The following is a 21,155-nucleotide window of genomic DNA, read 5'->3' on the forward strand; positions in this document are numbered from 1 at the left end:
GAAAGAGGAAACAAGAGTTTATTCTATTTTGCCATTCAGATTTTGTCCAAATGCCCCATGACCAACAAGCCCTTACTTGAGATCCGGCTGGTTAAGGTGGATGTTCCAAACATGCTTGTGCGTGGGCAGCTCTGAACAGGAACCGAGGCCAGTGCTGACCCTGTGCACCACCACAGCTCATCCCCAGCTGTGGGCAGAGAAACGCCTCGGTACGAAGACTGCGCCATGGGAATCCAGAATGGATGTGACGGCTTCATCCTTGTTCAAAGGACTCCAAAAGAAAGCCCAAATAAAAGGACTTGCTGATTCAAATGCTTTTGAACTCTGGAATGCAGAATTGCTTGACCAAGTGCAGTCCCATTTTATGGTGTAAAAAAGAGGTTTGCACAGTAGCTGCAATTTTGTCTGCTGTACAGGCAAATCTCATCTGTCTGTGGGTTCTCCTGCCATTCATAACTGCTCTCCTTTCTTTTAGGAGAGTGGGGACCACAACTGGAATTCAGCCATTCATTCCTCAGCTATTGTGCAGTACTTCAAACAAGGTGCAAGGCAAGATAAAGACATCAGGTGCTACACAAACAGTAAAGGGCAGAAGTTGCATGAACCAGGAAATACTAAGAAATTCCACTAAGGGGAAATTAACTGGTGAAAATACGGGTAGCCTAAAGGAAAGAGGAATTATTTTCCTTGTTCCTTGAAGAACATAGTGACTCTGGGAGGGAAAGGAGGGAAAAGGTGTTGATAAGAAGGCAAGATAAGTCACAAGAGATTCACTCTGCATATCTGTAAGAACAAGAAAAGAAGCAATTTCCATTCTGTTTTATTTCAATGCTTATACATGTATAAAATATACTTAAAATCCTTTACATTAAAATTAGCAAATGGTTTGTTTCTGAAAAACATTACCCTCTCTCTGTGAGTGAGTGCACACATACCTCTGATGCAGCTTTCTGACCTACAGCACGCTGACTACACTGTTCGTGGTGTGATACCCTCTGTCAGATCAAACACATAGAGAGGAGTTTCTTTTCCTCAATATCCATCCTGTGGATTCAGCACAAAGAGAGACGGGGCCTCTCAAGCTCCAACAGCAACTGGTTCATAGGCACCTCTGCAGTCACAGTTTGGAACCATGTACACAAACCAGCATTCAAATTCCCTACGAAATATTACTCCTGGTGTCCAAATTGCCTCACAATCTTTTCGCTCTCTTTTTTCAGCTCCTCAATGTGAGCGTTCAGGCTCTCCAGGATGTGCTGGGACCTCAGTTCTTCCTCCTCCAGGTATCTTGCAGCTATCGATCCAACTGAAGCTGTAGGCAGGGGACACTACGGGGAAACAAAGGGATAGCAAGTGTTCTTTCATTTTAAGTTTCAGCCAGAAACACTGCTGATCCACAAACTACCCAAATAAATACGCTCTTGTGTCATGTCTATGTTATTGGGCAGACTAACCACTCAGGTCTCATGCTTGTATCACAGGTAAATGTCCTTCCCAACCGTCTAAGCCTTCCAAACCTTGGCCAAAACTGCAGGGAGGAAAATCAGTACCTCAACACACATAACTTCTCCATTCCAGCAGTTCTCCTCTCTAAAGTGCTAGGGTTAGAGCTGAACAGAAACAAGCTCTCCACCTGTCATAGAACCTGTGGCATGTCACAGGTGGAACACTGACCCCAGAGGTATCAAAAGGAACCGACAGTTTACTTAGGGGTGATAAGGCATGTGCAAATAACGGGTTCCCGTACAGACCCAACTCCCATGGCAGCCCACTGAACACCAGTTCACCTGGTAATGGTCAGGAAACCACCCCAAATTCTTTCCTTTACAGTCAAGAACTATTCTTAACTTAGCAAACTAACATTGTAAACTAAGCTTCATTTATGAGTTGATGAAGAGAAGCTTCCTGCACAGAGGCTGGGGAGTGACCTGTAAAGTTACTAAGGGGCTGCTTTCCATTACAGAAAACTTGCCTCGGTGTCTTGGCAAGAGAACGTAACTGGTTATTTCCAGACCCTGGAGGCTCACAGTTTTCTGGCCTTTTACCAACAGCCAGGAACACAGGGAAGCAGCAAAAAGGCTGCAGATAACAAGCAAATCACTCCCACCCTACTATTGCTTACTGAGAATTCTCCTCTATTAATATTAAAGGAGCTGATTTAAAGACACTGGAGCGTGACCACAAGCAGGCAGTCTTAGCCAACACCAGAAGGAATATTTGCATTTCCTTAGAAACCTTATTTCTACCTCTCAGAACAAAAAGCAGCACATTCTCTTCTGCTAAACACCAAGCCCTAGAGCTTCTCGGACCCCAGAGTGGAACTGTTCGCACTTCAGTTCCAATCCTGCAACCTGAAGAGTTTCCATTTAGAATATTGCAGTTCCCTAAGCTCCCAATATTTCTTTTTCTGGACATGCGCACAGGTTACTTTAGTCTGGAAACAATCAAGCCCTATTCCTGGTAGTAAACCTCGTCAAGATCTACAGACCTGACAAGCCTTCAATTATCTCTGCATCAGCCTTAGAGACTTCTCTGGGCTGCCCACAAAATAAAAAGCCAAAAGCTGAAGGAGAATTCTGAAGTGATGTGAGGAGTCATGGCACACCCTGATGTACAGCATCAGTATGGAGAGAAGCGTGAGCGTAGCAAATGTACCAAATACAAATCCCTTCCCCAGGAAGCTCTGAAGAATAACCACACGGCTCCCCCTGTGCATGTACCAACCACCCAGCAGTGGTTTTTCCTCTCTATTTAGTGTTTGATTTGTGCTTACAGAGTCACATACACCATGCAGCCACATCATACATTCCAAAATCTGGCTCCTGGTGCCAGGTGATAACCCAGCTACATCCTCAGCTGTTGAACAGCCACCAGTTTCTATACAACTGCTTACCAAAGGCACAGATTCTCTCTGATGATTTGATCCGGACTGCTTAGATGCTTCATCTGCAAAATCGTCATTTCCATCCAGTCCATGGAGCAAAGAATCCGTTTCCACCAAGGTGCTCAAAGCAAATGGCTCCAGGCAGTTCTTGCCGCTGGCCTGGGTGGGCAGCTCACCCCTCTCGGGGGTCACAGCTCCCGTTTCAGCCGCCCCTCGCCTCTGGGACTCCCCTTCATGACGCTGAGCAGTCTCGTCAGGCTCGTGGTGTACCTTCTCTGCTTGTTCATTGTGTTTGTGCTGTGCTTCCCGAGTTGTTCTGGAAGGCAGGTTTGAACACATCACTGTTTGACAGTTTGCCTCTTAGCAGCTGAACTTTAGCAAAAACCTGCGCAGGAATAACAATTCACACACAAATTGCTAATAGCCCTGGCAATCCCAACCGGCTCGTGTTCCATAGCACTTCTAGATGCACATCCAGTCTCCAGGGAACGCGCTCTCACTCTTCCGCCATTGCAGATACCAAAAACTACAGTCTGCACACCACAGGACTACAAAAGAAAGATGCACAGCCACCTGGGCCAAATCTAATCCCTTCACCAAAAGGAGCACGTACTGCTTCTCAATCTAAGGAAAAGGCAAAGGCAGTCAAAAAGACAGTCAAATACTAGCTGGTTTTGCAGAACACAGGCCAGCTGGGACTAAAAGCTATTGCACTACTCAAAGGCAGATTCCAAAACAGTCCCTGTGTTCTCCCATACGTACTATGTGCTGGAGATGATACTGTACATAAGACACGTCATTAAAAACCCGCACATCCTCACGCCGCCTGTTCTCATACGTATTACGGTAGCAGCATCCTTGGGGTCACACGCACCCACCTGGCCTGTGCATCCCTGGCCTCGGGCTCTTGGTCTCGCGTCTGCTGAGCGGTGCCCTTGGGTTCACCCTGGCACGCCTGCCGAGTGAGCTCCAGCTTTGCCCTGGCCTCTGCTAGATCCTTCCGCAACTGCTGGTTCTCACATGTTAATTTACTTAGTTCAGCAGCGTAGTCTTCGCTCAGCGCCCTTAGGGTGACACCTTTTCCCTAAGAGACAGAGAAGAGCTGAAGTTAAAACTTCCAATTTGCAAGAAGCCATAGTCAAGGCTACTCCTTAAAGCACATCCTCTAATTGCAATTTTGACTTGTAAAATTTTCAAGGCTTTCATAAATCAATTATATATGCCTTATTGTGTCTGCATCCAGACAAGCTGTGCTTGTCTCTCTCACCACTGGATCCTTTTGAAAACAAGAAAATATAGACCCAGACTAGTTCAGCTTCCATTGTTTCTACTCCTGTGACATTCCCGCTTTCTTTTTGCCAACTCTATTACATTTAGATGCCTAATTCATTCTCATCACTGCTACATCTAATGGCTTTCCAAATGTGGATTAGAAGAACCTGGCCAAGATTAGTAGCTCCTGTGCCACAGGGCTGTTGGGGGATTTAAAAATGAAACAAAACCAAACAACACCACAAACAGATTCCGTTCTTTCTTTCCACTTCGTTATCAAGTGCTATTAAGTCAGGCAGGCAAAAGCCCAGCAAACACTTCAAGCAGAAAGAGCCTTAGGTCATTTCAGTCTCAAATCAGCCCCCCAAAAGGCTTTGTGTTTTCTCCACCTAACCAGCCACAAACTCCTGCTCAACAGTTTCCCAAGAGACTGGCGCATTTGACAATCACCCCAAACTAATATTAGGAGCGGACTATTTCCTTCCCACAGATCAGATATGATAAAAGCTCTGAGGATATATTCCCTTTAGGTTTTCTGCTCCCCGAATTCAGACCTTGCCCCTGTGAAGTCTCCGCTGTGGTCTGTGTGAGACAGAACCTGCAAACTAGCCGTATCTTCCTGAAATGGCACTAAAATGAACCACATTTGGGGTTGTATTCCTGCTAAGCCTGCACCTTTTCCATGCTTCCACGACTCCTGCTCTCACCCCAGGAATCGCAAGGACTGAAGTAGTTGCAGCTCTGAGACAGGTCAAAAGGACAGAGATTTAGAATCAGAGGTTTAAGGTAAACCAGCATAAAATGAAGACGTAACAAAACGTACTAAAAACCACGGGCAAGACCCCATGGAGAAGAAACTGAGATGAGGGCTCTGTTTCTACAGTTCTCCACGAGTGAACTCAGTATTTCTGGGCCTTATTTCCTCACAAATTGCCCCTTTTACTTGGGTTTTAAGTTCTCCAAGCTCTGTCAAGCATTTTGAGAGGCCTGTGCAAAGACTCCTGCTGTTCCCAGGGAGGGGACACACAGCGTTCGCCCCTCCCCGCCTCTGTTCCCTCCCACACACCTCTAGCACATCGCACTCCGTCTTCTGCAGCATCTCGGAGAGATGGCGGTTTTCCATCCTCAAGGTTTCCAGTTGGACCAGAATCACCTGAGGAGACAAACAAGAAGCTCAGAAAAAAGAACACAATGCAACACATGCTCAGAAAACCCTACGGGCATTCTCCACCCTCAGTTCAGGTACGAGTACAAAGCAAGGTTAAGGCTGTTAATTCTGCATGGAACTTATACAGAAGACCATATAAATAACCATGCGCAGTCATTTACTTCAGTTTTCAAAGATGTCACCATCCAGGCCTCGTCAGCATGAGAGATCTCAAAGAACTCTGTGGAACTGCCAGTTACAGGTTGGAAAAGCAGCAGCAAGACAGATTCAGTGAACACCATAAATCAGGAGATTTCATCAGAAGGGTCTCAAGTCTTTGTTCAAAGGCTGAAGAGAGAAGGAAACTATTAACGTAGCTAAAAACTAGGGTGGTAATTGAAGCCCTCAGATCCCTTAAAGAGAGAGCATAAGAGTCTTCTGCCTTTTTTACCCTGTGCTCCACGGCTTTTCTCTCTGCTCTTTCGATCTCTGTCCTCAGCCGTTGTTCTAGGTCTGACGTGGAGCCACTGGCAGACGCAATGGTGATGTCCCGCTGGTGTAACTCTTGTGTCAGCCTGGAGATTTCCCTCTTCATCCCTTCTAGCTCACTGCTGTGGGTCCGTTCAGCTTGAGAGAGCTGCTCTTTCAGCTGCGGGAAGACACAAGTTAGATGCTGTGCAATACTGAAGAAGACCCATAATCAGTCAAATCCCAGTCACTTTAGCTCAGTATCCTACTTCTGGGGCCAATGACAGACACCCAAAGGTTTACCATCACTGGGCAGGCACAGGAACACTTCCATAATATAACCTTGCCATGTCCCACTCCGCCTTCCCGAGGCAGAGATGGTATCTTTAAATAGCTCCAGCCAGACTTTTCTTCCACTAATTTGTCCTAAGTCTTCTGAATCGATATTAGCTTGAAGCAACCAAAGCTACCCATGGCAGACTTCCACAAGCTAGCTATGCACAGGGTAAAAATATACCTCTTTGTTTTCCTAACTCCATTTGACGACCACTAGTCCCTGCATTATGAGAGAATAATCATTCTCTATTTACTTTCCACATGACAGGCATGATTTTATTTTTAGTACATGCAATCTCATCTATCTCTTTCCCAGTTTGGTAAGTCCTATTCCATTCGGCTGTTTCTTGTATTAAAAAAACACTCCATCCTTTTGGTCATCTTTTTCCTATACCTTATCTTGTTTTATTCAACCCTTTTTGAGGTGATAGACCTGAATTGCATACAATATTCTGGTAGGCATGCCGTATTATATTTACTCAGCGACATAATAGAACAACAACATAGCATAATTTCTGCCCTAGTATTCCACTCCATTAGCCAGAAATATTAGCCACCCAAACCTCCAGGATTTTTCTGAGAATTACAAGCATTTTAGAAAATTGAACCAGATGATCTCTGCCTAGCCATGTAAATACTATACATACAGTGATTTATCTCCATGTCACCTCAATGCCTCCCAAGTATATAAAATAGAAACAACCATAATAAATCTCTCTTTCCTCCCCAGCAGCCTGTAGGAGATTCATTTATTCCGTGGCTGTTTAAATGCGTAACCGAGCACGCAGCTCCAGAAAGATCTGCACCTCTGTACATTCAGAATAAGGGATGAATGATTTTCACGAAGTGAGGTTTTCCACTCAAGTCCAATAACGTTTCTAGTCTAACCATGCAGCAGTGCAAGCTCTCACACCCGCTGATCTAGACCATTATTAAAAGTCAAGCCTTTAGGAGGCTTTGGGTGCACGGAGCACTGGGCTGAGGTTCTCATGGCAGATGAGCTGCTCCATTTCTTTCAGACCCCGGTTCACCTCTGCCTATCGAAACTGAAACAAACTCCCTTATTCACATACGGACTCGAACGCATTTGAAGCTCCGTCTCAAGTGTGATAGGGCGTATTACAGCACAACCCAGGCCTAAGAGATGCGCACAAAGCAAACTGACACCTGCAAACCCATCCTCTCGCCGCCTCCTTTGTCAGATCCACTGCCCCCACGCCGCTCCCGCCTTTGATGCCGTTCGCAGCTTTGCTAACCGTGCGTCGGGCACACGATCCGCGTGGGAACGGCGACTCCGCAAGTGCCTCTCCCCCACTCCCGGAACAAAGCGACGTTACCTTTTTAATCTCTGCCTTTGACTCAGTATGGTGCTCCTCCATGGACTGCAGCTCTTTGATACTCTCATCCAGCTCCTCGCTCAGCTGCACACACCTCGCATTTGAAGACACCAGGCTGGGTGCCAAATGTAAAACTAGAGATTAGAATACCCCACGGAGGAGGACATGGGAAGAGAAACTTTGATCTCCTATGTCCGTCATAACAGAAACCGGACTCTTCACACAGAAGTTCCTTACCAAACCTTCCGTTTTGTTTACCGAAATCATTTCAAAAGAGATCAGGAAGCTGATCTAACAGATAATACCTGTTTCTTGTTTGTTTCTTTACCATAGTAAGAAGACAAACTTCCCATGCAAACATTAGCCTGAAAACCACAAACTCAGAGAGGAAGACTTGTTTATAATTCTTATTTCACAGTGAGATCTAGAGCTGGTTCTTACCAGCTGAGTAACAAAGACTCCTTAACCTATTACCACTGAAGGTGCTAGGCCTAAACAAGCTAAAACATCGAATACACCCACAGCGTGCAGTGAAAAGCAGCCAATTAGCAACGTGGTCTCACTATTAAACTCCAAAATGAATAGTGTTTGATTTCTGCAGCCCTTTGATATTTAAAATAAGCCAACAAAAATCAGCGGGACTGGTTAATGATGAATACAATATATTAGGTATTATATTACTATTTGAGTTTCATCGCACATGCAGAGGCAGTAAGCAGTCAGGTACCTGTTCTCAAGCTGAGTCACCTCTGCTTGTAAGTGCTGTTCTTTCTCCTGGGCAACATCCAGCTGCAGTAGTAGATGCTCCAGCTCCAGCCCTGGAGAAGATAATTGCTTCTCCTGCAAGCGTTCCTCCAGAGCCCTAAGCAGAAACATGATCCTTCATTTCTGTACAAAAATGTCATGCCCAAGTTCACTAATACAGGGAACATAACCCCCATTTTCTCGGATTTCTCTGAAAAATACATGAAAAGCAACATCAGGTGACACCGATGTGCACTGTGAATAAGCAAACATGTCAGCTGGATGATGGCCCTTTGTCTGAGTTCAGGCTGGTTGAAAAAGACTTCATTTTATTCTGATGTTGGCCTCCCTGGTCCAGACAGCCTCTCTGCCATTAGACATCCAGCTCGCGGAAACAGTGCAATTGTTGGGTAACATACAGCAAAACCTTTTGATACGGCCATCAGAACTTAGAGCTTTTGAGTGTCGCCAATACAGAAGGGGAGGGCCAAGGTGATTTTGTCACATATGCAGTTACCTCAACAAGACCATTAAATCAGTGAGAACTTCCACCTACATGAATAAGCACATTATCACATCCTGAAAATGCCTGAGGAAAAAAAGCTCAAAAGCCCTGTGCTGCTTCCAGAACCCTAGCTAAGGAGAAAGGCAATTCCTGCCTCACTCTTGACCAAGAGAATCACTTGAATTCAGAAGGAATGCAATTTGGCAAACACTGCACAGCACCTGTGAGCAACCACAACTCTATATACCAACTGGCACAGATCCAGCTGTATGGAAATGCTTTTACCATCCTCAGTGTGCAAACCTGGAACACAGATCTGGATTCAAGGGCAGGAGGAGCAGCGAGGCACAGGTGCTACCTGACGAGGAGTTCTTTTGTGCGAAGAGTTTCCGTCACCCGGGCCAGCTCTTTCTGGAGCTGTTCCTGGTGCAGCCTGGAGCTGTCAATGAAATCTTCCTGAGACTGCAAGGTGGCTCGAAGTTCCATCTTCTCATCCTGTAGCACCTGCATGGGAGGGAGAAGGAATGACTGCTGCAAGATGGACCAAACGAGTTTGTTGGAATCCCAGAATGTCAGGGACTGGAAGGGACCTGGAAAGCTCATCCAGTGCAATCCCCCCATGGAGCAGGAACACCCAGATGAGGTTACACAGGAAGGTGTCCAGGCGGGTTGGAATGTCTGCACAGAAGGAGACTCCGCAACCTCCCTGGGCAGCCTGGGCCAGGCTCTGCCACCCTCACCCCCAACAAGTTTCTTCTCCTATTTAAGTGGAACCTCCTGTGTTCCAGTTTGCACCCACTGTCCCTTGTCCTGTCACTGGTTGTCACCCAGAAGAGCCTGGCTCCATCCTCCTGACACTCCCCCTTTCCATAGTGATCCCCAGGAATGAGTCCCCCTCAGTGTCCTCTTGTCCAGCTCCAGAGCCCCAGCTCCCTCAGCCTTTCCTCACATGGGAGATGCTCCACTCCCTTCAGCATCTTGGTGGCTGCGCTGGACTCTCTCCAGCAGTTCCCTGTCCTGCTGGAACTGCGGGGCCACAACTGGACACAAGATTCCAGGTGTGGTCTCCCCAGGGCAGAGTAGAGGGGCAGGAGAACTGCTAATGCAAGGACTGGATTATTAAAGAAGCCTTGGAAACACTACAGAGCAGCACCTAGGTACCAAACCAGTTTTGAGGAACTCCACAAAGGCTCTAAAGAGATATAGAAGCTCTGGGATGAAGAGCCCTCCTGCTCCTTCTCCCACGCACCGCTTTATATTCAGTTTGCTAACAGTTCCTCCACTGACCTCTAACATTTTCTTGGATTCCCTTAACTCTTCTTGAGCTCTTTGCTGATCTTCCAGAATCATCTGATTGTGCTCCGTCAGGTCGTCCACTCTCATGTTGAGCCTCTCCAGCTCCAGCTCATTGGCACAGATGGCATCATTGGCCCTCTCCAGCTTGCTGGTTAAGTGCTGGATTTCCGAGCGGCTCGCCAGCTCCACCGACTCCAGGATCTGCTTCCGATTGGCAAGCTGAGTCTGCTGAGACCAATTGGTTTGCGTTAAAGCTAAATTAGAAAAAACACAGGAGATCAAAACTACATTCAAAACCACAACTGATTTCTTTGTGTAACAAGCTCCAAAAGGGGTTTCAAAGTGAATCTTGGAAAAGAGGATCTCAAATCCCTCAGGTTGTCTGAGCATGAACTGTCTAAGAACAAAGCTGCCTACTGATTTTTGCTCATTGAGCTAAGGCTAGGTCAGGAGAAATGCATGTAAGGAGATTCGCAGATACCATGCACAAGCTAGAGATCACCCACTCACTAATTCCACACCAGGACAGAAAACATCTCTTGGTGCACAATGGAAAAAAGACAAGCACCAAAAAGATCAAAAACCAAACTAGGTGTAACTCTCAATTATGTTTTGCTTTAGGCAGTAAATATTTGGTTTTATCAACCTGCAAGAATGCTCACTTTGAATATTTCATTTTTCTAATGGCAGACAAAAAAGCTATAAGGAACATATGACTAGCAAACAATACCTGCTCTATTATTTATAGGCACAATACTTTATTTCACAGCATTTCTTTCCACATAGCTAGCTGGTGAAATTTAACAAGCCAGCTCTCATATAAGCTTCCAAGAATATTTACTACTTATATTCCCTTTTTGTGTAGTACCTCCTAACTTTTAAGAGCTGAAACAAACTATCTGAGTAGTCCTTTACGTCCAGTTTCTAAGAGTAGCAATTCCTGCCAGCTTCAGAATCACCACATGCCTTGATTTACTGCCTGACACATAATAACTCATAACTGAGAAAACTATGGGAAGCATGCATTTGGAAGACTACGGTATAATTTTGATTACAGCCGTTTCATTATTTGAATAGTCACAACAGAAAATGTAATCAGGAGAGGCATGAGTTTGAGGTCCAGCCTCACTGCACCCAAGAGACCGGAGTACCAGACTACAGAATATTTATTGCTGCATTAAGAAAACATTTAAGCTGTCTCTCGTTTCCAGCCACAGAACACGCAGGACAGTCCAGAAGTCCAAGTTTCACCTGAGGACTTTAAAGGCTGCAGGTTTTAAGGGAAGGTGCTCGTCCCTGGGTAAGAATGCCGGACCGCCCTGAGCTGTTCTTAAGGGCAGGAGGGGAAGGCAGCTCAAAGAAGAGACAGGGAAGTACCCTGTGGTCATAGATCTCAGCCTGACCTTGTGCCAGAAAAACACCAAGCATCCAAAATGCATAGAAACAAGGGCAAAAAAAAATAGCACTTTCATGTCGGGCTTTTCAAAGACATTGAGGATTCGGGCAGTGCATTCACAGCACCTAAGCCATCTACATCGCTTAGGAAAAATCTGCCCAGATTCCTGTGTTTCTGCTGCCCAGTGAGAAGAGTTCCTTTGCGCCCCAGTGTTCCAGCCAGCACTCCAAGGACACAGCTGCTCCCAGACAATTGAGCTATCAACGGTACAAAGACAGCGGAGCAGCAAGACCTTCTGCTCAGCCACTCTCCCTGCATTTGCAGCTCTGCCAATGTCAGCCTCTCACAAAGCCTCTGTCAGAACCAGCTTCAATCCTGTCATCACAACCTGCCTCCTCACAGGAGCTTTCACTCAAGAGCAACTCAGGAGCCCATTAAGCGCAAAGCCCCCAGCAAGAGCTTCTCATCAGTGTCTGCGGTGATTGTGTCAGTGTGACTTCACAGCTGCGCTCGAGGTCAATCCATCTCACTCTGCCGCAGCTCCACTAACAATTGGTTTTTCAGGAACAGCAGCCCCACCACTTCTTACCTTGAAGAGACTTTAAAAAAATAAAAGAGGAGGAGGCTGAAAACCGCTGTTACTTCAGTACTTTGTTGAAGTTCTGTCCTAGGGGAAGACTATTTCCCAACATCATCCTCTGAGCTGGACCCACCAGGTACATATGTAGCTCCTGGCAGGTACACAGCTGTGAGCTGGACGTGATGTAACAGGTATTTTAAAGTGTCATATGCTGTGGTGTGTGCCTCTGAGGGAAAGCTTCATCATACTGTCTTCCCTACTAATTGGAGGGGTGGCAGGGAGAGCTGCACAAGGTTTATCTAACCTCTGCTGACAAACTCCAGATCTTTTTTTCCATACAAGTAAACCTTATTCCACCAGGACATTAAAAGTCATTTCAATGGCAACCTCAACTGGATGCGAACCTGAACAATTTCATCAGTCTCTGCCTCGCCTCCCACCTGCTGCCACAAACAAAACAACAAAAAAACCCTTGCAGCGCATGTTAATTGTACCTGAATGAGCTCAGACTGCTCGGCCAGCGCCTTCCTCTGCGCTTCCAGCGATGCCACCTGCTGCTGGTACAGCAACCGCTGCTTCTCCCAGTCAAGTGATTTTTGACGAAACTCCTGCAAGGACAGCAGGGGTGGCTCGGAGCACTATGTCCACACAGCTGACAAGAGCCCCCTTCTAGTTGCCCTCCACGTTTTCTTTCTCTGTGCACCGCATCCTCACACACCTTTCCCCGCAGCAGGGAAACCATTAGCCAGCCGTTTGATGCACCAGCCCAGCGGTACAAAACCCCTCACATACTGTGCTCGCTGTATTTCTTCCCCTCCCGAGTTAAAACGTCAGTGTCAATTATTGCTGTTTAGAAATGTTAAGTGCTAACAGATTCATGGCTAGTTGCATGGATTTGCTGTCAGAGGCTTGACAATTCAGACCGGCTTTAGCTTCCAAATCAGGTTGCTATTGGAAGTGCTAAGATGGCAAGTATGAACTACAGAATTTTAATGCTAATCTCTGCTTCAGAAATTGGACACTGCATCAGTCAGATGTGTTTGTTAGTCACATCTTCAGGGTACAGCAGAAGAAAATTGAGTGTGGTTGAGCTCAGCACAGCAGAAAGATTAAAAGATGAGACAGGGTTGAGAAGTTATTTGACATGTAGGCTCTCTCTTCCTCAAAGAAGTGAGATGACAGCCTCACCACACTGCAATTCATTCTACTCACATAATTAAATAACCCTCGCACCACCTTCTTCCTTTTATTCAGTCTAAGAACAGCAGTGTAGTTTATCCTGTGAACTCAGCAGCCTCAATGTAGGAAGTTGTCCCAAAAGTCAGTTAATACATGCAAACTCGGGCTAACATGTTTTTTCACTCCATACCTCCAGCTTCCTGGTCAGGCGGCTTATTTCAAACTGGTCCTCTCCTTGTCCCTTGTTGGCTTCTCCTCTGGCTTCTCTTAGTTGTTTCTTCTGCAGTTTCTCATAGCTCCTCCTCAGCCTGGACAACTGTGAGGAACACAGGGAGAGGGACAACACTGCTCAAGGCCCCAGGGCAGGAATTAAACGGCTCTTTGAAAGGCAGCACACAAAATAGCTTCACACAAACAATTCCACACAGCCCGCAGGCGAAGGCAAAATACACCACATTATACAAGAGCAGCGACATGCCACTGAAGTTGTGACATCAGCAGCTCTAATTAGACCTCTGTCTTACCACTATGACTAAAATACTGAGAAAGCAGAGGTTTGCAGGTAGATGTTAAGGCAGCAAGAGCGTGGTGTCCCTCTCCCCCAGCTCCACGCAGAGGTGCGGTTTTGTACGTGACCAAAATACACCTGTGAAGCTCAGGTGGGAACTGGAACTCTTCTGCTTAGTGGCAGAAGGGAGATTTGAGAATTGCCATTACACACAATATCAACACTGCTTCACCTCTCGTTTTGTGCTGCTTCACAACGAGTGGAGAATGCCAACAGAAAATATCACTCCTATGCCTACTGCTAGAACACTACAGTTGTATCAGAAGCAGGAATGAGGAAAAAACTCTTGACATCTCAATGATCCTCTGTGCAAATAATCACTTTGGACTTGTGCAGAATTGTCCATCTGATGAGTGCCCCCAACTCAACTATTCAATAGAAAGTTTCCAAGCAGCCACAGGAATAGAGAAATCAGCATTCCCTTTTTACTGACAGAGAAATCTGAGCTCGGGGATGAACGGGAGGACCATGAGAAGCAAAACGCTGGTCACAAAATGTTCTCCAGAGCCCTGAGTCGGCAAAGTACCTCAGCACATTCAAAAGGAATGGACAGATGTACAGAGTTAAAATACAAAAGGTTTATTCTTTCAAGAATCTCAGTGAGGCAGACACCGTACCTGTGGTTTTCCTGGTAATGGTGGTAAACTCAAAAGAATTTCCCCAAAACAAGACTAAGAACAAAAGACTGAGGAATATCGGAGCTTAATGTCATCTACATTAATTTTGTGTGGGGAAAATATCGACACATTGCAATTTTGGCCACAATACACACACACTGTATTTTAGCCTTCACAGTTTAGGCAGATCTGCCAATGCATCTCAGCTTCGCTTTGTGGTTTTATCCACAATTGCACTGGAACATCTAGTGAACAAAGGTTGCTAGTCATACTGGCTAGTAAGGTGTTTTAAATGCAGACAGATGCCTTCTGTCGTCAAAGTAGAGACCATCAAATTAATTTAACTTATGGCTTACAGTGAGCAGGAGCTAACAACAGGTTTCTGTTTGTCATCAAGTTCCTCCAAAGGTCAGAAACCAATCCTAATGAAGCCCAAAAATGTTACTCTGTGTACACTCTACGCTCTGTTTTGTAAGAACATTACAAGACTGAGAAGTTTTAAAACCATAGCATTTAAACAAAAGCAGTGATGCAAAGTATTTCACCCACCAACTAGGACCTGAAACCCAATCTTCTCTTTTTGCAGCTCACCTCCTCTTGAAATTTCTTCAGCTGTTGTTCATATTCTCTAACCATGTCCTGTTGGGCTTTTTCCATGTCTTCTACCTGGTGACGCAACAGGCCAACCTGAGAGTTAAAAAGCAAATACATAAAACAATAGAAATGGACTTTAATGTCAGAAGGTACTGAGATCAGGTTTCATTTCATAAATACAATATAATATGCTGTCATAGTTGGAGGTAGGTGACTATTAAACGACCCTAATTCTGTTAACAACTGCATGTTTCCATGGGGCCACTCATCATGAATCAGATTAAGTCTAGGCCTAAACCTTTGCTAGGCTGGGGTCAACTGTTTCTGTCCCTGCTTCTTGTTTTGAGCCACTTGCTGGCTTTTGGTTTTGGGCATGAAACCGGTGGCTTTGACTTGTGTCAAAAGGTTATTTTTATCTGGCATTTTCACTGAATTCTTCATAAACGTGCATTATGATTTCAAGCTATCTACCAAGAGAAGGATGGCATGGCTTTATCTTGCTATGCTCAAGTGAATTGATTCTGAACAACCCGTGGAGGTGAGGGGGGCAAAAAAAGAAATGGGGCTTTGAAATTCATGTAAAGACTCCATGACATTGATTCAAATACTCCTGTGACTCATTCTTGTCTTTTTTCCCCCATCTTTTTCCCATCCACAAGCCAATGTGGCCACCTTTCTAACTGCAGGTTCAAAGGACAGCAAGCCAACAACTTAAAATTTAGAAGAAATCGCCTCAGAAAATGTGTGTGAGTAGAACAAAAGCATGAATATACTCCAGTAGTGACTTTAACCATGGCTTATACAGTTCAGTTTTGAAATTGATGTTTGCTTTTAGGGGTACGAAATATTTCAAAAGTGTCTTGAGAAAACACAATTGAGAATAACGACGACAACCTATATGATAAAAATCCCTGCTCTTGCAAATGAAAATCCCATGGCATGACTCCAGATTTAACAACTCTGTAACAAAGACATGCATTCCAAACCTTGCCTGTGGACCAGAAGCAGCACCTGATGGTATTAACGAGAAACTACCACCAAGTCCTTAACCCACTGTTGCTACAGCCTGTCATGTTTCTCTTTATTTTACCAGATTCCACACCAAATTACCAAAAGCTACAGCAGTACTTGGGTAATTTTGAGCATGGAAGAAGAGCTGCAGTATAGTTGTACAGGCACCCAAAAAACCCAAGTGCTTATGCAGTTATCTGCTGGCTTTCAACCCAAGAAGTCAAAGCAACTTCTGCAGAGGGTTGCCCAAATGCAATTTGTAGCGAACAGTCCACCAAAAGATGGGACACAGCAGCTAGAAATATAAGGGCAAATTTCAAACACTTCCAGAAAAGGTCAGTGTGGCTAAATCTTAATACACAGCCACTCCGACTCCTGCTGGCTTTCTCTGATTCTACAAATGATACATCTATTGATTTGCACAAGAAAACGTTAATGGTCAACACCCTACGCAAAAACTTCACCTACTGGTACTACATCAATACAGAAATTTGTTGTGCCTTCCACTGACGGCTACAAAACCCGAGCTACATAAAATAGCCCTTGGAGAACCTGCCAGCAATATCTTGGTGTAGTTGACACCACTAAGTGGTTTTTCTCTACGAATGACTGCAGGTTGCTGGGCTGTCAATGACTGGTGTATCCAGATGCCGCAGCTCCGGGTCCTCTCTAGAAACTGGGACCGTTCAGGCTGTGGAGTTCCAGTAACCCTTAGGGAGCTGATCACTTGGCTCTGAATGATCAATCAGACACCTTGTTCCAACAGGCTCCTTAGGAAATCCTATTCCTCATTTCCAGCTATGAGACAGGATCCTGTTTTGCTGAGCACAGCTATTTGCTAAACTTCACTCCTCATTTTGCCCTGGCATTTAAATATTAATTAAAAAAATTAAAAAATCAAAATTATGAAACACTATCCCAAACTATGCAAAACTCTGAAATTAAGGTTCTGTCTTTACATTGTATTTGTAACATATAAAACACACAGGTTGACAACAATCCCAAAACTGTGAACTCGAGGTGGTACCTCCTTATATTTTTCCTGCAGAGCGGCCTTGGCAGAGGAAAGTTCTTTCTCCCGAGCACTCAGACAGGCTTCCAAAGCCCGAGTCTGCTCTTCCCATTCGCCTTTCTTTTGAGCCACCATAATGTCGATCTGTTTCATCAGCTCCTGCAGCTCGGCCTCGCAGGAGTTCAGGAACCCGCTGCTGCAGGGAAAGAGGGAGAGGTCACTAAAAGGCGCCACCAGCACAGGTCCGGCGTCCCAGACCAACAAAGTCAGCCAAAAATAGTTATTTGCACCAAGGGATTAACTCCGTACATGCAGCGTGTTGAACTCCATGCAAATTAGCTTGTGGAGAAGTATATTAATGTTTGTGTGTTCATCACATATTCTCTAAGGGAGTATCTCACAAGTGATGGGCTGATATCACTGGGCAGAGAACTAAGTTTGGCAATGATCGGTCAAGAATACTCCAAAAATCCCACTGAGAACAAACGACCTAAATGCTTTAAATGTACGGGGTTTATTTTCTACGCAGAGAACCGTCACAAGCACCTATACGCTCTTCTCCCCTTGCCTCACCACTATGCATTATCAAAAGAAACCAGAGCATGTTTTATTCATATTTTGTATTTGCCTTAATTGCTCTCCAGGCAGAGGCATTTCATACCAAGTTTCAGCCACCAGAGAAATCTTACAGCTCCTGAAAACAGAAGTTTATCGCAAATGCAGACAAACCCCCAAGCAGAGGGGGCTGGATGACAACATGATAATGAAGAATAAAACCCTCGCAATCCATTGGGGAGAGCGTGCTCCCTAGCGACGCTAAGGTTTCTAATTTGGTGCAGTAATTATTGAAGCCGGTTCGACTAACTCCTCTAAAACTTAGCAAGCTGCTAAGCCAGGGACAGTATTAAGGCTTGCAAGACTCAGCCCTAGAGAGTGGTGAACTCCATGATGATCTTTACCCCTTTAATTTGCCTGTCAAACATGAAGCGCTGCGAAGAAATGGAAATCAATAGGTGAAGGGATTGAAATGTCTCTGTTCCCCCAGAGCATACGCACACTTCACAACTTGGCAGTTTTTCTATAGGGAAAGAAATACTTCTTAAAGGAGCCAAAATCAGTTAAATTGGAAGTTCAGCCTGTCCTGTGATTTAACCAAAAATTAGCAGCTATTATGCAGAGCAAGAACATTTCATTCACAGCATCTGCTAATATAAAGCGAAGACTAAACTTGCTTTCTGCAACCAGTTCTCTGTCGAAGACATGTTATCGGTAACCTGGAGTTATATTCTCAAAGATGACTATGAAAATGGCATCGGTGACTTTTGCTTCACACTTAATACAAAATATTTTTTTCCATCCTTGGCACTGCTCTTGGGAATCCAAAAGTCTAGATGCTTTCACCTGAGACATTGCGGATTCTTCAGAGATGAATGGGACTCTGCAGTTTCCACATGAGCAGGAAATAATCACGTTTTCAATAAAAACAGATTACAAAGTCACGTCTCATTAACCTTGCAAGGTGGTTGGAATTTTTTTTTTACTCATGCCTTTAATTACTAATGCTCCTGATGTTAGATGGTAAGGGTTTACAGCAACAAAAAGAGGAAGGTTTCCGGGAAGATGTAAAACTAAATTTCTAGCAATGGAGACTACAGATTATTGCAGAGCCAGCTCATCCAGTGAGTACATCTGCACCAGCCAAAGGCCACGGCACACTCCATAGGCCAGAAGGCTGTGCTGCCATCAGAGACCTGGACAGGCTAGAGAGCTGGGCAGGGAGAAATTTAATGAAATAGAACGAGGGCAAGTGTAGAGTGTGTCTGAGCAGGAGCAACCCCAGGTTCCAGTGTAAGTTGGGGAATGACCTATTAGAGAGCAGTGTAGGGGAAAGGGATCTGGGGGTCCTGGGGACAGCAGGGTGAACATGAGCCAGCACTGGGCCCTTGTGGCCAGGAAGGCCAATGGTATCTGGGGTGGATTAGAAGGGGGTGGTCAGTAGGTCAGAGAGGTTCTCCTGCCCCTCTGCTCTGCCCTGGGGAGACCACACCTGGAATCTTGTGTCCAGTTGTGGCCCCGCAGTTCCAGCAGGACAGGGAACTGCTGGAGAGAGTCCAGCGCAGCCACCAAGATGCTGAAGGGAGTGGAGCATCTCCCGTGTGAGGAAAGGCTGAGGGAGCTGGGGCTCTGGAGCTGGACAAGAGGAGACTGAGGGGGGACTCATTCCTGGGGATCAATATGGAAAGGGGGAGTGTCAGGAGGATGGAGCCAGGCTCCTCTGGGTGACAACCAGTGAGAGGACAAGGGGCAATGGGTGCAAACTGGAACATAGGAGGTTCCACTGAAAGAGGAGAATAAACTTGTTGGGGGTGAGGGTGGCAGAGCCTGGCCCAGGCTGCCCAGGGAGGTTGTGGAGTCTCCTTCTGTGCAGACATTGCAACCCGCCTGGACACCTTCCTGTGTAACCTCATCTGGGTGTTCCTGCTCCATGGGGGGATTGCACTGGATGAGCTTTCCAGGTCCTTTCTGACACCTGACATTCTGGGATTCTGTGACTCCAAAACCCTGATTTAAGCAACAGAAGCTTTGTCTTGATACCAGGGAAGGTTAAAACTTAACTGGTTTATACCGTTGCATACATACCTCCCCTGCCCATTTCTTTGCATCCCTTCCAGCAAAGCCTCCATCATGGAACGCTGGTGGCTTCAGCAGCTAGGACAGCACGCAAAAGCTGTGCTCACCTATGGCAATACTCCAACAAGGTGCTTCTCCATCCACCTGCACAACAAGCACAAGCCCACGGAGGAAAGAAGCTTAAAAAAATTCGCAATTAGCACACAATTACAGGTGATGAAAGCAGCGGTGTCTGTTGCAGACTATATTAAAGACACCACGCAGTGTACAGTTGCATTCAGAACACATTGCTAGTTCCTATGGTTTTGAGAATTTTCTTGTAAACTAGCACTAATTCTTTAAAAATCCCTCTAGTGCCTCCAGCTAGGAAAATAAGTAGTACAGGTTTACAGTGGCAGTGCATTCCTGTAGTTAAAAATGACCTTCTTTAAGTCATGGATGGATGGATACACACAGTTTCACCTATTTGTGAAGCAAGAAAGTTAAGAGCAAATATAGTGAATTAAAAAAAAACACACCCAGAAACTAGAATTTATTTCCATGGCGCTCTAATAGAAAAAGGGTTAAACTCATCCTGATGATACAAAACTACCCTTCGGTTTTACTCCATGGAGGTATTCACACAACATTCTGTTTCTAAAACATTTATGCGCTTTCTCAAGTATTTAGAGAGAGACTCTCACGACATCTTTCCTCAAAGGTTAATAGGGCGTTATTAAGCTATTGACAAAAGGGGGAGCAGCGCACAGAAAGGCAAAACTCTTTTGCTTCCATCAGAGCTCCTACAGCATTTTAAGCACCACCCAGAGATTAAAGCCTGTCCCCAGCTGTATTTTAAACCATGCACATACAGAAAATATATATTGCACTGAGGAAAAGTTAAAGAAAATAAAATCCTATCCCTATTGTGATACAGCGCTAATGAAATGCAATCAGCGCGCTGAACATATTTGTTAATTTCATGTTTTGACCTCTCAAGCTTGCAAGGAACTCAGTGAAGACCCAGGGGGATGTTTTACCACAAGAGGAAACAATCTGCCATTAACCACAGCTGAAGCAACGAGAGCCGGCCTGAACCTCTGAAAATGAAGAAAATGGAAGCATTTTCTTCCAAAAAAAAAGGAGATAAAACATTTAAAAGTCAACAAGGTTTAAAACGAATCGTAGCAGTAGAGTCAAGTGGAGACAATCTGACAATATGCAGGATTTAAGAATACAGCCCCGGAGGAAAGACTGGGATTGTTTTGCATTAGGTACGTATATATAAAAATAAAACAGAAGATGCAATTCTAAGGCGTTGCCGGCAGCACGGCTACAACGAACAGGAAAGCTCGACCCGCGGTGCAGCAAAACCTCCCCGGGGTGACCCGGTGCGCGTCCCCGCTCCCCAGCGAGCCCCACGAACACGCACCCTCGTCCTCCCGTGTTTTAATTCCTGCCCAGCGGGCGCCCGGACGCTCCTCGGCCGTTTACATACGCGCGGAGCCCAGGCCGGCCGCGACCGTTGGCGACCGTTAGAGAGGGCGGGAACCCAGCAGCGGCGCGCCCCCCCCGCCGCCAGTCGGTCGGACTGACTGA

The 21,155-nt window shown here is 45.5% G+C and overlaps 1 protein-coding gene across 2 annotated transcripts; it reads right to left on the reverse strand.

Annotated features, from left to right (window-relative positions):
- Positions 1 to 784: 784 nt before the first annotated feature.
- On the reverse strand, positions 785 to 21,103 carry CEP63 (centrosomal protein 63). 2 transcript variants are annotated; one of them, XM_080350038.1, is made up of 15 exons: positions 20,989 to 21,103; positions 19,587 to 19,721; positions 16,962 to 17,142; positions 14,921 to 15,016; positions 13,335 to 13,460; positions 12,460 to 12,573; positions 9,981 to 10,214; positions 9,052 to 9,197; positions 8,172 to 8,306; positions 7,445 to 7,559; positions 5,755 to 5,952; positions 5,223 to 5,309; positions 3,763 to 3,968; positions 2,894 to 3,200; positions 785 to 1,328 (listed from the first exon to the last, which is right to left on the reverse strand). In XM_080350038.1, exons 2-15 carry the CDS (start codon positions 19,631 to 19,633, stop codon positions 1,170 to 1,172), a joined length of 2,151 nt encoding a protein of 716 aa, XP_080206164.1. In that variant the 5' UTR covers positions 19,634 to 19,721; positions 20,989 to 21,103; the 3' UTR covers positions 785 to 1,169. The 2 variants fall into 2 exon arrangements, with proteins under 2 accessions (XP_080206164.1, XP_080206165.1); XM_080350039.1 differs by lacking the exon at positions 12,460 to 12,573.
- Positions 21,104 to 21,155: the final 52 nt, after the last annotated feature.

The sequence above is a fragment of the Nesoenas mayeri genome (genome assembly GCF_963082525.1).
Source record: "Nesoenas mayeri genome assembly, chromosome: 9".
NCBI lineage: Eukaryota > Metazoa > Chordata > Aves > Columbiformes > Columbidae > Nesoenas > Nesoenas mayeri.

What these genes read in the sequence shown, in the direction of transcription:
- CEP63 (XM_080350038.1), bottom strand. Translation starts at nt 19,633, where the DNA reads ATGATGGAGGCTTTGCTGGAAGGGATGCAAAGAAATGGGCAGGGGAG. An exon ending in CAAAGAAATGGGCAGGGGAG is followed by an intron (nt 17,143 to 19,586) that starts GTATGTATGCAA and finishes CTTTCCCTGCAG; the next exon opens with CAGCGGGTTCCTGAACTCCT. An exon ending in ACAAAAGAACTCCTCGTCAG is followed by an intron (nt 8,307 to 9,051) that starts GTAGCACCTGTG and finishes GTTTCTGCTTAG; the next exon opens with GGCTCTGGAGGAACGCTTGC.